General features: G+C 37.4%; 1 protein-coding gene across 5 annotated transcripts in view; it reads right to left on the reverse strand.

Annotated features, from left to right (window-relative positions):
- CDK5RAP2 (CDK5 regulatory subunit associated protein 2) overlaps positions 1-16,729 on the reverse strand; it is an 83,175-nt gene that overhangs the window by 37,259 nt on the left and 29,187 nt on the right. For all 5 annotated transcript variants that reach the window (XM_080401106.1, XM_080401105.1, XM_080401104.1 and 2 more), the window contains 7 exons: positions 13,337-13,434; positions 10,182-10,312; positions 8,473-8,588; positions 6,914-7,042; positions 2,165-2,260; positions 1,388-1,435; positions 566-753 (listed from right to left, as the gene is read on the reverse strand). In XM_080401106.1, coding sequence (XP_080257232.1) covers positions 566-753; positions 1,388-1,435; positions 2,165-2,260; positions 6,914-7,042; positions 8,473-8,588; positions 10,182-10,312; positions 13,337-13,434 — 806 coding nt within the window. The remainder of the gene's footprint in view (positions 1-565; positions 754-1,387; positions 1,436-2,164; positions 2,261-6,913; positions 7,043-8,472; positions 8,589-10,181; positions 10,313-13,336; positions 13,435-16,729) is intronic.

The raw sequence follows: 16,729 nt of genomic DNA on the forward strand, positions 1-16,729 counted from the left end.
GCTGCAGGACACGGGCCCGGATTCCCAGAGAGGCTGACAGAGAGCAAACCTCTGCCCGAGCAGTTCAGATGAAACGACAAAGGCTGCAAAGCACACAGCAATGTCCATTCAAAATTAACCCTGTAAAACAGTCATTGTACCTCCAACTCCTCCATCCTCATTTCCATACACTTACAATTTTTAAAGCAGTACAGTGCCACCCCCTTCACCACACTGCCTTTCACTGGCCTGTGCTCTCAGATAAAAGTACCACCTGTTACCATCTGATCCCTTTAACACTGCTAGATTCCATCCTGAAAACAATCAGTCCCTACAGTAAAGCTTCGTATATCAGTAACTTTGGAGAGTTTTTTTTCTTGTAATGGGTTTTTCGTAAGGATTTCTACTGATAGTATGTTTCCTAATTACTTAATTGCATGATAGACTAAAATGGCTCTGAAGGCGCCTTGCCAATCTCTCAGGTAAATTAGACAGTGCCATTATCTAAATTCACTTTAGCAAAATTACTTTATTCTCTTCTCAAATAGAAATACTGTCAAAAGCAGTGCACATCCCTCATACTTACGTAGATTCCAGTACAGATGTTCTATTTTCTCTTAAAAGAGATGTGAGCAAGTTCTCTTCTGTTTCACGTTCACTCATTCCTATTCTGCCAAAGAGTTTGCCAGTTGTATCGTGTTCAAACTGAGAGTTATTTGGACTCCTGTAATGTCTGTCTTTGCAGAAACTCCCTGAATAGCCTGCTGGAGTTACCTGTTAAAAAATTGCATACATTTTCTTATTACACAGGTATGCAATGTTCTATTAAATTCAGGGCCGTAATCTTTTTGTAATCAGGTTTTGTAATTCCTGATGCTCTTTATCTACATTAAGAAGCATCCACAGGCATTTCACTTGCTATTTATTAATAGAAAAACTAATTAACATCTATTTCATATGATTAATTCATAGTGATCAGTTGTTTAGTAAGTAGTAAGTAGATTTCCCTGAAGGTCTTTATCTATGAAGAGGTATGAAACTTCTGGAACGTTGCCTGCAGATTGCAGGTAACTTTTTATTAGTTCACCTTTGAATCATCTGCCTTTACAGTACAAAATTCTGTCCTGGGATCCCCAGACGCAAGCCCTGATGGCCAGGACAGGATGCAACCTGAAGTATTTACAAACTGCCAACTTTTTGTATGCAACACTATAGAAGTGTCCTAGGAAATTTCCATAGGGGATCTCTCCGGTAATTCAACCCCCATTTATATCAATGGAAGTCTTCCGTATCAATTACGTGAGAGTTCAGACTAGGCCCATTTGGACACAATTTCCATCAGCAGACATCAGCAGCGAGGGGTTCAGATGTTTAAGAGTCAGGAGTACCTTTACAATACACCACTTACCTGTTTATCCACCTCACAAGGAAAATCCAAAGAAACTTGAAGGCATACCTAGTAAACAGAGAAACACAGAAATTACAAATTTTGAAGAACAGAACACCATTATTCTTCAACATTACTAACCAAAATGCCCCTTTTTGTGTCATATTTGAGGATGTTATAATTTTTAAACCAGAAAGGTTCAACTTTAATTGCACTCTATGATCCTCTAGGTCCCTTGCAATGTGAATTATGTTATGATTCCATGATGCTTTATATTACATTGCTTTTGAATGATAGAGGAAAAGGACAGCACATTCCCGTACATATGAAAACACAGGTAACAAGCTACCAACACATCAAGTATTTCAACCCTGAATCTACAGCATTTTTTCCTCAATCATAGCAGTGAGTTGATCTGAGACAATCTGTACTATAGGCCTGGCTGCAATCAAAGCTGAAGATTGGGGGGGGTGTGGGGTGTGTGGGTGTGTGTGTGTAAAGAAACACAGTTCCAAGGGACTTTATGTCATCTCTATTAAGGCAGATTATGAGTCGTTGAACAAGAGAAAACAAGGACCAGAACGAAAGCTATCTTCACTGCAAAACCCTAGCAGCAGAAAAATACAGGAATAAGCTTTCAGAAACTCTTTAGGATAACTATTAGTTGAAAGCGAAATCAGATACCAAGAAAAGTGTATTTTGTTTGCAAAAGACTTTGTGTTCTAAGAAAATATAAACTTTTAAAGGCATGCAGAGAAGAAAGTATTGTAACATAATGCACCCAGAGCAGAGTCCTACCTGACTGACCCTCTCAGAAAATTGACTGTTCTGCATCTTCCTGTCATTGTCACCATCTTCCATCTGCATCACAGGCTCCTCTGTTATTTCAAGACACTACACAAAGTATGGAATGACATGAAAATGTAGCACAAAAAAAATACTGTGATATGAAACATGCATAAATAAGTCAGTGACATGTCTTAAAAGAAAAATAAAAAAAGCCTGTAATACAAAGTAACAAACACAGAATTAGATTTCTTAAAAAAGATCAAAGAAAATTAATCTAAAACCCAGGAATTACTCATATTAAATACAGTGAAACTGTATCTTACACATTCCTTCATTTTTATTTAACCCTTTCTCCTCAGAATTTACAAAAAATGTAAAAATCACTTAACCTTTTCCGGCAAAGGACCTCTATATCTTCAGTCATGTTCTCATTGTGCCTATTTTATTTTCCAATTTCCAGAATTTATTTTCATTTGCTACACAATTTAGGCTCTTCTCCAGCATCCAAGAAATAGATGCTTTCAAAACAAAGCACATGTAGCTTGCTGTACACTAAAAAGATTTACTTTAACACTGAAGGTTACAATCTGCTGTGTCTTGCCTAGATTTGCCCATTTGTAGCAAACGGTGCCAAATCATCTCTTTCTCCCAATTTTCCACAGAACCTAATCCACCTCCTATCAATAATACTTCCTGAGCAAGGAGGAGGAGGAGGAAGTCCTGTCACCAGCATTACTGACAGTAAGACCAGAATCCCTTTGGTTTGCTGGATGTTACATCCCAGCAACAGACCCGTGGGCAAGGGACGAGGTGTGCACGTTGCTCCTCTCTCAGCAGCAGCAACGACCACAACTGCGCGAGCTTCATTTATACATGGTTCACAGGGAACGTCTTCTCTTTGCTTACAACTCACCTCCTTTACTCAGCTTGCTCTGGAGGCAAGGACAGAATTTAGCCTTGCCTATGTCAGTTTAATGTTGATCATCATAAAACTGCTTATTTACAAAGAGTTATTATATTCAGTAGCCACGTTCTGGTACAGCCTGTCAGACAACCCGAGTACAAGGCTGGTCCTACGTCCCACTTTGGGATCCACCACGAGTGACCTGCAGTTACCATGCTCCACCACTCCCCTGAGAGAAGACCAGACTGGACATTTCTATCATCTTGGTTCATAGTCACATTTCCCAATCTAATAGAAAAAGATAGTTATTTAAGACCTTTGCTGCTAACATCTCATTAAATAGTGGAAATGTGCAAAAGCATCAGTAAATATCAACGACGCTACAGCTAAACTGTAGGTAGGATACAGCACTGACACAGAGGATCCAAACCTGCATGGGACAAAAATTTTAGCCTTAAAGCCCCTGTGGCAATAATACAGCACTGTGTGTATAACAGTTATATTTTGGTGTGACTTGGCCTAAAGAAAAATTACCTTAAGACAAGAAAAGATGAATCTTGAGCATAGTTACAGAAAATGGGGATTATAGGTACAGAGACTCAGATGATGGACTGGAAGGAAAGAAACTGGTGTCTAGGGGTCATGGATGTGATATTTATAGCTTCGATGGATATACAGCACAGTGCTGAAACTTACGGCATGAAAAGAGAAACCTGCTTCCCCAGTATCACATGCTGGAAAGTCTTGGCTCACAGCATGTCAGCCCAGCCGCAGACAAACAGGATTCTGCAAGGAGCATTATTTTTGCTTCCTAAGAACACTGGGACTTGAATGCATGTGTGGGTTTTGATTTTTTTAAATTAAGTATGCATAGAAGATGGGTGCATGTGTGCGTGTGTGTGTGTGTATATATATGTGAAATAAATGAGAAAAACCTTTTTATCTTCCAAACCCTAGCAGTATAAGCAGCTCTAATGGTTTTAAATATGAATTTTAAAGGCAGAAACTGGATGGTGCAGCATATTAATGTATTTGCCTTTTACTATTAGAAATCTATATTGAAAACTAACTTCCAAGTCACGTTTGAATTATTTTTGTATTTCTCACTCAGACTTGGTTTTCTAGGACAACACAACGTAAAGACAATCTGAAAACCGAAGGAAGACACAGACAAAATCGTGGTATATAGCGTGGGCATGCATTTTAAAATGATCTTTCCATTGTAATCATGGGATGCCAAAAGTCCGATAACACTAACTATTACAAAAATAAAAAAAACTGTTAAGCTTTAATCTTCCATGTGTAGATTCAGGACAAACCCTGAATTTGTCTATTCAAAATACACTTGCACACATAATTTATCTACTCCAACTACCTGTTATGACTCAACATTTTTAGTATATGCTTTTCCCAGGCCAATATTTTTTTTGGTAAGTGATGATTCTTAGAAGTCTAGATTCTTAGAAACTACGACATAAGACCAACAGGATATAGCACACTATTACAACAAATGACTGCAGTTTGAGCCTGGTCCTATGGTCCTGTGTCTGAGAGGCTGAAAAGAAACTTTCTGTGCTCCAAGGAATACAAACTAATGTTCAACAAAATATTAAAAAGAAAATAAGTGTCTTAAGGCCAGAAAAAAAAGTCTACCAAGAATAAGCTGCCTGTTTAAAGTATTTCCTTGGAGACTGAAAACCTTGAGAATGTTTTTCCTAAATGAACCACTGATATGCTTGGTTTGCAAAGATCCCTGGAGCCCTGAAGGCTGAAATCACTGAGACTGCTTCTCTCAGAGAAAGCAGATGTTCAGAGGACAGGACAAAAACAACCTTTTTCTCTCCTCTGCCTCCCTCCCAACACAAACATGAAGCCAAGAAATAGAGTACTAGGGCCTGTCAGACCGCTGGGAGATGCCCTGCAGAGGCACCAGCACGCAGACTCATCGGATCTGTGCTCCGGCTTTGTGAAGGAAAAGAAGGATGGGTATGTTTTAAGAACCTGAGAAGGCTACATCTTCCTGTGTCTGTCCAAATTCTTCTTATAGCACATATGTTAGTGTCATCTCAGCGCTACCTGCCAACAAATTCTAGCCCAAAATACACACAAGAAATAGAACTTTGCATTTTTTGTCAATGGTTATTAGTATGCAAAACACATTGATGTCACAAACCATAACCTGAAATCTCGGTTGCCATTTATTGTCAAGATTGATAAAATGGTACCTTTTAAACTAAAAACTTTCAATTTTGCATCCTTTCACTTTTGAGCTCCATAGTATTATCATTCTAGCACAGGTTAATATATCATATTTTACATTCCTATATCCTTTACCAGAATGTTGAGGTCTATTTATATTTTACAAGCTTCACTCTCTGTCATTCTACATCTATTTTCACAAAGACTGCTTAAGTATCCCTGTATGTACTTTTCATGCCAAGACAAATGCAGAATCACACAGTATCTTGTCACGATGATCTTAGCACAGGACATTAATTCCTTTGGTACAACTACAGCATCAGTGGGGGTGCAGCACCCTCTGCAGGGTGACTAAAATATTAATCTATAGAAACTGCACACACTCGGAAACAGATTGCCCACACACTTTTCATGCAAACCTATTACAGTAACATGTATATTCATTATTTTAATAAAAGCTATGGCACCCTTAAAGGTCAATCTATAATTTAAAACTTATTTCAATTAAAGATACCATGAGTATGCCTTAAAACTGAATAAGCAAGAATATTTCATGACCTTTGATTATTTCTCCCTGTGCATGTGCAGCACATATGGTAAAAGACATGACCCTTTTTCCAGGGTCTTGAGGAATAAACTGTCCTGCAGAAAACTCAGTCCCGGACCTTGAATTAGACAATCTACACGTAACTGTTTCGAACTATTCCTAATTTTCTGTTCTCTCGAGTTTAATTCAGAAATACAAGACACAAAATACTAGCGGCATCATTACCCCTTGTACATTTTTTCCTTCCTATTCAGTATGTTGTGCACAACAACAATGTAACTGAAAGCAAAAACCACAAGAGAATATAAAGAAAAGTACTACAGCAACATTTCATGTAATACTTTATAACAAGCTAGAAGGTTCACTATAATCTACCAGAGCCTCCTGAACGCCCTTCATCATCCACACATAGTAAGATACGTGGGGACACAGCACCCAAAATCGTTCTCAGTGGAAGTATTTTGCCAAGAACTCTTCTTCCCACAGCTAAAAACAGCCTTAGCTTTGGGCAAAACAATAAACACCCAGCAACAACTACTTCCTCGCACCTCTCACAATCTACCACAATACTGGCCACTTCTTCATATACCTCTATATTCTGCATGAAGGAACAGCCATGCATTTAAGTGACCTGAAGTGCTATTCTCTCTTTTTTGGCTACAGTGAACCCTGGCTGTTTTGCAGATGCAGAGGAGATACAAACTAAGCTCTTACAGAATTAGAAACAGTGTGACAATGACTCTTGAACAGGAGACAAGCAGACTTCCTATAATAACCGTTATATAAGATATTGCAATTCTTTGTAAAATTAACTATTTCCTCCCTTTTCAATTGACAAAACAAATAGATCACAGACCCAATTAATATTTTAACGTGTATGTTGTTTCCTTAAAATTAACTTGACACATCACTGAACACTTGCATTGAGCTGATTCTCTGTTGTGCTAACATCTTAAAGTTGTTTACATCATTAATTTAAAAAGTTATTAGAAGGAATTAGCAACCTAAGCTCTGAGGGTTTTACACTCATTCTGCACTAATGTAAATGGCTCCACAAGGTATATTAGATGTAAGAGTCAGATTCACTACTTTAATACAGAAAACCTACCTCACTGTGGTTTAATATTTTTAGTGCTTCCTTCCCTTGAGAATCTGTCGTACAAAGTCCAAGCTGTTTTTTCTTAAGTTCTTGATTGATTGACTGCAGATCCTTAACCATCAAGAGAAGGTCAGTAACCTAAAAAAACAAAGGAAGAAGTAAAACTGGTAACATCCATACTAGTATGAAAACAAATGATGCTATATAAATCTCCAGCTAAATCTAAACAGCAGAGTTGGAAAACCTGGTTTTCTGCATCTGTTCATGAGGCAATCAAAAACATGATTATATATTTGTGAGTTAGTGTTCAAGAACTCTTAAATTGCAAGACTGTAGTTTCCAGCCATGCTATTAAGTTGAGCTATCAAGTTTCACAACTCAGTAGCAACAAAAAACCTGAGGGCACCTCACACCAACAGGCTGATTTAAGAAACATTTTAGTTCAAGGGAAACCAGCATTGCAGGGAAATAGCAGCATTCAGAAACAACCTCTTCTCCTATCTCAAACACTCTTTATAAGCCACTATCTTTCTGAGTAGTCTCACAAATACAAAATCTGAATGGACAATCACGTTCAAAACTCTTGAACAGACATTACTATCACAGACTCATGTAGTGTATCAAGAAGGTAATGTTTGCAGAAAGTGAAGGCATAAAACCCCTTTTTCAAGTGAGAAATGATTTATAAACGTCTTTTGCTAACAAGTGTCCCTGAACCTACTGAAGGGAATACGTTCCAAGATAAAAGTGGTACAACCCCAGAATGGGACTGGAACACAATCTGGGGCTTTTTTTATTGACACCCGTTCAGTGTAAGGCAAACTTTTTTCTCCTTCAGACTACCCACCAGATTGTGAACACCTGCCTACAATTCAGCTGGCCATGAGAAATATAAAAATCCACTTATGTTCAGTCCCAAATGACCATTTTCAAAATAATTCCTTATTAAAAACTGGTGCATGGATCACAGGTCACTGCGCAGGATAAGGAGTCAGAAGAACAAGTATCCAGTGCTGATTTACTGTATGACAATGGTCTGCACATTTAATCTCTGTGAATTTCAGTTCTCCTTACGAAGAACGGAGACAACATTAACTTACCTCAAGGCTATTTCAAAACATGCTATATTTACCAGAAGATTTGCAAGTCCTGAGATGGAGTGTGCTATACAGGCACATAAATTATAGACACCACTGCCATCATCATGATTAATACAGGTGCCGGAAATACATGTCATAGGATACTTAATGCAAAAACTTTTCTTTGGAGTTGGGTATACTTCACGATGACTTAAATATGGCATTGAGTCTGAAACCTGAATCCAGGTGTCTATCATAAAACCTTTGCAGCAAGCTATCTATGTTTCAGCTGATTCTGAAGCTCAATGAAGTGTAACAAAGACTAAATAGTTCATAAAAGGTGGATCTCAAACCACAGAGGCGAGAACTTCAAATCCTTTCAGAACTACTCAACTACACCTAAATAAACCTTTTTGTGAGAAATACACAAACCATAAACAAAGCAGAATTAAGCCATTAGAAACAGTAAATAATAAAAAAGATCAATACCTTTTTCTTAAGTTCTTCAAGAGACAGATGGTCTACCTGCAGGCTTAAATGATCTTGCTCTCCTAAACAGATACTCATATAAGATGTTTGATCTCCACAGAAAGATAGTGTTTCATCTGTCAAAATAACCAAGGACAGGAATTATTTCAGAAACTATTTGCAGGAAAACACAGCATAAAATGCAAAGACAGGACTTTTTGAGTAAGAACCTATTAGTAAGTCTGTGGGAGGCCAGTTAAAATGTTTCAACCCCCAAAATAAGCTTTCTGTTTATTTGAACACATTTTGTCCTCGTATTTCTTTGTGCTTCTGACATGCTGTATTCTCTGTGGCTGTATTTTCTGTGATTATCAGCATGAGTTGTGAATGCAATTCTGAATTGTAATTTGCATATTTAGCATTACAATTAGATATAATTTTTAGGAAGGATAAGTAAGGCAGGAATAGTTATTATGTTTTAACTAAATTTTTATGAACATGAGCTCAAGATCTCAAAGCGAAAAGCCAGGTTAGACAAAGTTATTGAATTTATCTTGCTTTGGGGTCAAAAGATTGCATTAATTGAAGATAGCTACTTATTAATTTCCTCTATAACTGCAGGGATGATTTGTTATGTTTCAATAAACACCTGTTCATTTACAATATAGATGATAGTTAATTCTATAAATACTTCTCATGATATATGCTTTCTCCCTATCTAAAGTAGGACAAAGAGACATTCAAATCCTACTCCCAGCTCTGACACTGATCTCGTGGCTGCTGCAAGGAGCCAAAGTTTCACAAATAATCACTAATTCTCAGAACCTTCATCCCTAGCAGCCTCACCCTCAACACAACTGCTCTTGACAACCCAGGAATATCCACGAGACCCATTGGTCTACCCCAGCTGTTCACCATCTCTATGCTTTTGAGGTTGGAAACTCTGAAATGGCAGAAGCTTACCTTTTGTCACTTATCATAGCTGTCAAGGGAGTGGTGCTAACATTGAAAATCTAGGTTGAAAGGGGTAAGTGAAAAGGCTTTATCATTATTTATATATCCCCTATGGAATAAACCAGAGAGATCTGTATATATGCAATAAACTATATTTAACAATGTCCACTTACGATATTCTTTTCTATATCTAAGTATATACTAGAAACAGCTCCAAAAAAGTACAATAAAAAAGCTAGAGGATAAGTTATATTTAAAAGCTCTTCTATTTCTGAATTACAAAATAACAAAACCTCTGGCTATTTCTTTCTTTCCCTGCAAATATTTCTTCTGTTAGGAAGAGTCTAGCCATTTCCTGAGACACAAGCTCTTTACCAAAGTATTGTGAAATAATTACACTCCATTGTCAAAAAGTGATCCCATGGCCACAGATTTATTCAAAGCCAGGAATCTCTGACTTCTGCAGAAAACAGTAAATTCTATGGGTACAAAATTGTAGGCAGCTTGAAATGATCACTGCAGCAGAATTGCCACTGAATTACTAACATTTGCTGCATGGAAAAAGAAAAGCTGTCCCTCTGTATATGCCCTCCTGATTGCTCACAGACATTCTGTTACCAATCCCCTGAATAATTTTCAGTGCAGAAAGCTGAGTCTTTTCACACCTTTTTCTACTCTCAAAAGTTTCTTCTCCACCACAGCAAACTGACTGTAATAAAACCAGTTTTCTTCTGTGCAAGATCAAGAAAAGGGATGGGCTACACACGTATACAGACCTTGTCGTTTTTTAATGTCCTTAATCTGATCTTCTAAGACCTTCTGTAGATTCCGATTACCTAAAATGCCTTCTTCTAGTTGTTTTCGCAACATGAAAATGTTGTTTAGCTCCATTTGCAAGCTATTAATACTAAAAAAAGAAGAAAAAACAACCTTCAAGATTCAAATCAAAACATTATATTGCATACCTCAGCATCTTTTAGACATCCGGGCTTCCACCAAGAGCCCATTTCACGTTAGCCATCACCATTTTTCATCACACAGTTACATCATTTTGATGCATAAGCACAAACAAATCCCTACAGAGAAAGACAAGACTAACCGTTTACATATACGGCCTTTACTTGCTGTTTCGAGCTGTGCTGCTTGTAAATCAGCTTAAACATGACAGATACATTCTACCAGCCAACTTCTCTGTAATGTTTTTTAAGGAAAATCAGAATTACTAACTTCTGAAAAGTATGCCAGAAAAATATCATTATCACATAATATTGATGGCTCTGCGTACTCCATTGTACAGTGACCATGGAAACTTTGTTCCCTTGCTACAGAACTATACTACATAATCTAATGCTCCACTTAAAAAAAAATATTTAAATTGTGTTTCACTGAAAATATGATTCAGACACAATTAACTGGTTTATTTCTCCATTTATCTGACAGTCTGTAAAAAGACCTTTTAAGGTCTAAATTGTCTCGATTATCTCAATGGGGTGTGTAAATGCCAAAACTTACAAATTTTAACTTGTCAGGGTGAATTAATTCTTTAAGCAGCTTTCTTCCGAGGTGGCACTGAAGCTTTTACTTTAGCATCAATCCCTGCCCCTCAAGGCCTCACGGTGTCAGCACCTCCAGCTGTCCCTTGCTAGATCTTCCCCACACCCTTCAACATCAACAGGACAGTTCTGATCAATCTGATCAATCCGTAAAAAGTACACTAAGAACTGAAATTGTAATAAAATTAAATAAATTGGATTTAATAGCAAATAACAGGGTGTTACTGAACTGATTGCTTTATTTATTTCCATATTCACGTCACTCAGAACCTCAGTGTTCTGAGATAAATTACACTGCTGTAGAATTCCCAAATCCATTGCACTAAATGCCAGAAAATTCAGAAATCTTTAAAAAAAATTTAAGTCCCTCTTACAGGAGACTATACAGCTACATACAGTACATTATACTTGCATGAGAATAACAGCATATTGTAGAAACATATTAATTAAAAGGCAGCGTGTCTGAAAAGACGCCCAGTCTGTCAGCTGACAAGTGTACTGTTGTCAAGTGTTTCCTGCACAAGAAACTACTGCTTCAACCAATTCTCCCTTGTTCAAGAGTATCTTTGAAGAGAGAGCTCTCTTAAATGCTCAGTAAAAAAATTAAGAATAAAAACAAACCAACACATTAGTAGAAGCTAAGTGAGCACATTTTTTCCTTCTCATGAGTTAAAGGTTTTATAAGAAAAAGCATTGATTCTCTGCTTGAAGAGACAAGAAATGTCTTGGTCCTGACATCCGGTAGCTTATTCTGAAAAATAAACATCCAGGTTGCTTAAAATATATAATGCCTAAAAGAAGATGTCAGCAAGGAAACAGATGTTTGCCTAAAATCCATGTCACTGCTGATGGCAATTACACAAATGAGGAAGCTGAATTTATTCACAGGGCTTGTTTCTCTGCTCCCCAGAACTTTGTGGATTCAAACCTTCCTTGATGAGATTTACAGCACATCTCAGCCCACAAAATTATGAGGAGGGGAACTAAGACCACCTGCCTCCAACATCCAACTCTACTGTTAATTCACTGTGCATCCTCTTCAAATCACTGCGTAACATTCACTGCTGTCTGCATCCTGTAACTCCCTATCAAGAAAACAGAACTAACCATCCTGATCCTGCAGAAATTAATTGCAAAACTCCTATTACCCTACTGATTATAACTACAGTTACAATTTTCCTCATTTGAAAGATATTTTAAGAAAAACCAGTATCAGAGCTATGTTACTTTGTAGTCATTATTATGCAGAGCGTTGACAATCACCTTACCCACAGAACGCGTTTCAGTGTCAGGTCATACCCTCCATATGAAATATTTAAAAAAACTGGCTTCTTCATTTGGTGATAGTTCAACAGCAAAGTCACAAAAGACGTCGGTCTTTTCCCAGAGATAATCCCCATAATCTGACTTCTACCGCTATTTCTAAACATCTCCTGAGCTGTGGCCAAGCACAAGATGGCATTACTACTAATGTGCTTAATTCAAATACCTGGGCTCACCTACCCTAGTGCTATTCACTTTACAGTTGCCAAACTATAGTGGTGTCTATAAACCAACTGCAAAATACAAACACACATTCCCACGAAGTTGGCAGTATAAGCCATTGCCTTCAGGCAGGAAGAGTCAGGAGCTAGCTCCCAAATGCTGTCAATACCTAATTAAGACATTTGTAATTATAACAGTAATTTTTTTATAAAACATTTAAATTTATTTTACCTACAGGCTAAGAATTTTCTTTAGTTTATCATAACATCTCCTTCTCAACTGCCAAGCAATAACAAGATACAAAGCAAGCCACCGATTTCTTTCTAAACTGTTGTGTTCTTTGATTTTAATAGGTTAAAAAACATTTGCTCCTGCCATGCTCCTGAATGCTTTACATTGAAAACATACTATGCAAACATCAAGTATTCTGTTTTGTTTAACCTTCCCCAAAATCTTATTGGCTTATGTAATCACCAGAATTCTCAGTGTCACTTTTAAGATAGCCATTATCTGTGGTTTTAGGACTAAACCACGGCAAATCATCCAACGCCCAGAAGTTCACTGTGGTTTGATTTTTCATCTACATTCCAGCACAGGACACCTAACTCCTGAAAATCTAGCTGCTTACTTTAGTACCTAAAGGGAAGTCTGGCTCATCTGAGATTGCAATCCAAACAAAAATATTTTGGGAAACATTTAAGTAATTTAGATAATATAACCTCACTTACAAAAACATTTCTCCTTTAAGGAGACTACTACACCCAGTTCATGCCTTATGAACAACTGGCTGGTATAAAATAATCATCACTCAAGTTAAGCCGCACCATTTTTCACAACTTCTGATTCCTGCCCTTTGAGTTTAGATTATCTGCCAAAAGAGAAAAAATACTTACCTATCTGATTCTTTGAACGTCTTCACCAGCATTGAATAAATACTTTGTTCTTTTTTTAAAGCAAGGATCAGCTTTTCATATTCAGCTTCTTTATTTTCCTAAATTAAAACAAGAACATACTAAGATTACAATGTAATTTTTAAGTTTGCATGTCTACAGTTACATGTATAACTGTGTCCTGAAGACGACGTGAAAGAAACAGAAATCTAAATTTGCTGAACGGGACTGCCCACCTCCAAAGCCCGACAGGAATCGGGAAACTATTCACCATACTTAGACCCAGCTATTATTAAAGGAGGCAAACATCGCTTCACTGTTTACCTGCTGTCAGTCACATACCTAACCCGTGGTTCATCATTTTTATCACAGTCTGAAAAGCTTTCCCCCCAACCCAAGTATCCTCACTTCCAAAGTTTACAACTCAATAAGCCAGGAAAAACCTGGCAGGCAGCTGTGGCAGAGGAGGGAGGGAGGGAAGGGAAAGTGGGCAAAACCCAAGCTCCAAGCGCACAGTTTAGAACATTGTCCTAATAGTCCTCTCTGTCTTCTGGACAAAACTGCCTTTCTTTGGAGAAGGGGTTTCTGCAAATTCTGTTCCATTCTGAACAAAAAGGACCGTATCAAGCCCACAAATAAAGGACGGCCATGGCAGATGCACACTCGTCCAGTCAGCTTTCTGCACAATCAGCTGGGTCACTACAAGCTGCTGCTTTACTCGTGCAAAGAAAATCGTTTGCTTGCAGTCTTGCTCACAGAGAGTATACTATTATTATCAGCATAAATCCAGGCTCTTATGCTACATTCTCAGTAAGGATCCACTAATTTCTCAAGACTTTTTTCACTCCAGAACAACCATACAGACGCTTTTTCAGCAGGAGGCAAAAAATGCAGCTATTTAAAGGACTACTTGCTTGCCCTTATTACATAAAAATATCTAAGATATCAGCCATCTCTAGAAGAGAAAACAACTGGGATATCTATAGCAAATCTAGAAGTATTAATGTCAGGCACATATATTCTGCCTCTGTTTGAGAACAATAGTAAGCCTTGTTGCTTCTCTCAATTTTGTTTTTCGACTGAAAACTGAAAGGAAGAACAAAAATGCCACAGCTAAGGGGGAATCTCAGCTAAGGGAACTCTCATGAGATACTAAATCATTAGTGAACAGATCATTAACAAGGAAGAAATGTACACCCAGGAGTTTTAAGCAGCTGTTATTACTCCAATTGCAATTCCTAAGGAAGGGATTGCAACAAAAATTCAGCTACAGTAGAATCTCGTTAATTTCCACTAATGATACAAAGACTCTGTTAATTTGAAAAATTCAGTATTCTGCAAAGTAAACAGTACAAAAGCAAGGACAAGTGTTGTTTACTTTTAATTATTTACATTCATACTTCACAGTATGCTAGCAAATATGTTAAATAATATTTTGCAAGTGTAATCAAGTTTTGATGAAATTACTCCCGTTAAGGTAATCTGCATGTTAGATCCTACTGCAGACAGAGTAGCTTCTACCACCTATCGTACAGATTCTTTGAAGCAGTGACCTTGCCTTTGTACATGTGCATCATGTTGAGCTACCATCATTCCTAAAGGCACCTGTATTCCAACAAACGTTTCCAGGTTCTACTGCAATTTATACATTAAATACTACTCTGTATGTGAAACGCAAAATACTGGGCTGTTTATCAAGTTTATTATCTAGATGAGCAGAGGAGAAACACACAGCAGTGGCTTCTGCTGACCGAGTATTGAGAAGCACAAAGGCAACAGAGTCCATTAATAAAAAAATCTCACAAAAAAGCCCCATGTAAGAAAGTCCATCTTACAGTCTGAATTAAGGAGTCTTATCAATGTGTTGGCATCTCAGCCTTTCAAGAAGAGTCACTAAACATAAAATACACAGATTGCAATTTAACTCGGAAAAAGTTTGATCACAATGACACTGATCAATGACGTAGAAAGCAACAGGAAGAAATAAATCTTTTGACTTAATTTAGTTGGTTAACAGTCTGTTAAAAGTTCTAGTGAACTCTTCCATATGTCTGATAAAGCCTTGCAATTATTACTGAAGACACTACAAAACTATACCCTAATTAAAAGCTCTTTTTGAAGCACTGGCAAAGTAACGTCACTCTGAAGAGTTTACAGTACACAAATTAGATAACAGTTGTCAACAATTGTTCAAGGTCTATGACTGCTGTATTAACAAACAAATATTATACACAGAACCATGCTCTGGTTTCCTATGCTTCTTTTAGAATTCACATGTTAATTTAGTTCTACATTTGCATGAAAATCTCAGTAAGCTCATGAAATCCTCCCAGCTCTCTTTTTTTCCAGCATAACAGGAGACACGAGCTGTTTCTTAATTCCAAATGTCACAGACTATACACAAATTATTAAATTACAAATTCAACTAGCTGGGTAGAGGTTAGCAAAATCATGGAGGAGTGTTCTTGATTTTTCACAATCTTCCATGAATAATAAGGGTAAGAAGATACAGCATGAACTTTTTTTTTTTTTCCAATATTACTGTCATTTCTAAATAAAGCGTAGGAGTGAATTATTCCAATCAACTCCCCAACGGTACACAAAACATAAGGCAGCTCTGTAACTTAAATAGACCGTAATGCTGTGGGAGTTAATGAAACATTAAACCTCTTGACACATGGTGTGAAGGAAAATGTGTTAGAGGAGATAGCTGCAAGACATCCAGGACCATATTGCAGTGAAAGATTTATATTCCCATGAAAGGAGGCAATCTAATACATTAAAGTCTATATTTAAGTCTGAAATACTATTGCTAAGCAGCAGTGGTGGAAAACATAACTTATTTTCATTAAAGGTTTCTCAGATTGTAAGCCATGAAAGTAAAAGGTTTATACCTCCACAATAAATAACTTATTGGCAACATCACAAGAATATCCAGTTGCCTCACTGAATACTCTCTTGCTTACAACCATCAGGATCATTTCAAAATCTCTGAAGGTTGGAGGATGAATGACTGAGAGAAGGCCATAACCTGCACTTCATCACTGGTTCATCCATCCATCCACCAGTTCCAGAATTAGGTAATTTCTTCTAAGACCGCAGTAAACTTTATGTATGGCCTACTGTAAATGAAACAATCACTAATAAGATTAAAATTGTTACAGGCCATTGAGTCATGTATCTAAAGACAAAAATTACTACAGGAAAAGACTTTGTTGGTGACTTTTAGAAGATGTCATCTCTACCGCAGAAAATGTCACGAAGCTGTTGGCTCCAAGGAAATTATGGCCTCCCTTGGCAGTATGTGAGGCAAGACTAGTGGACTATACACAGATCGCCAAATATCACTCTATCAGGTTGACTCCTTTAAGATGAAATTTCTGCTAATATAGAAAT

Source organism: Falco punctatus, assembly GCF_963210335.1.
Source record: "Falco punctatus genome assembly, chromosome: 9".
NCBI lineage: Eukaryota > Metazoa > Chordata > Aves > Falconiformes > Falconidae > Falco > Falco punctatus.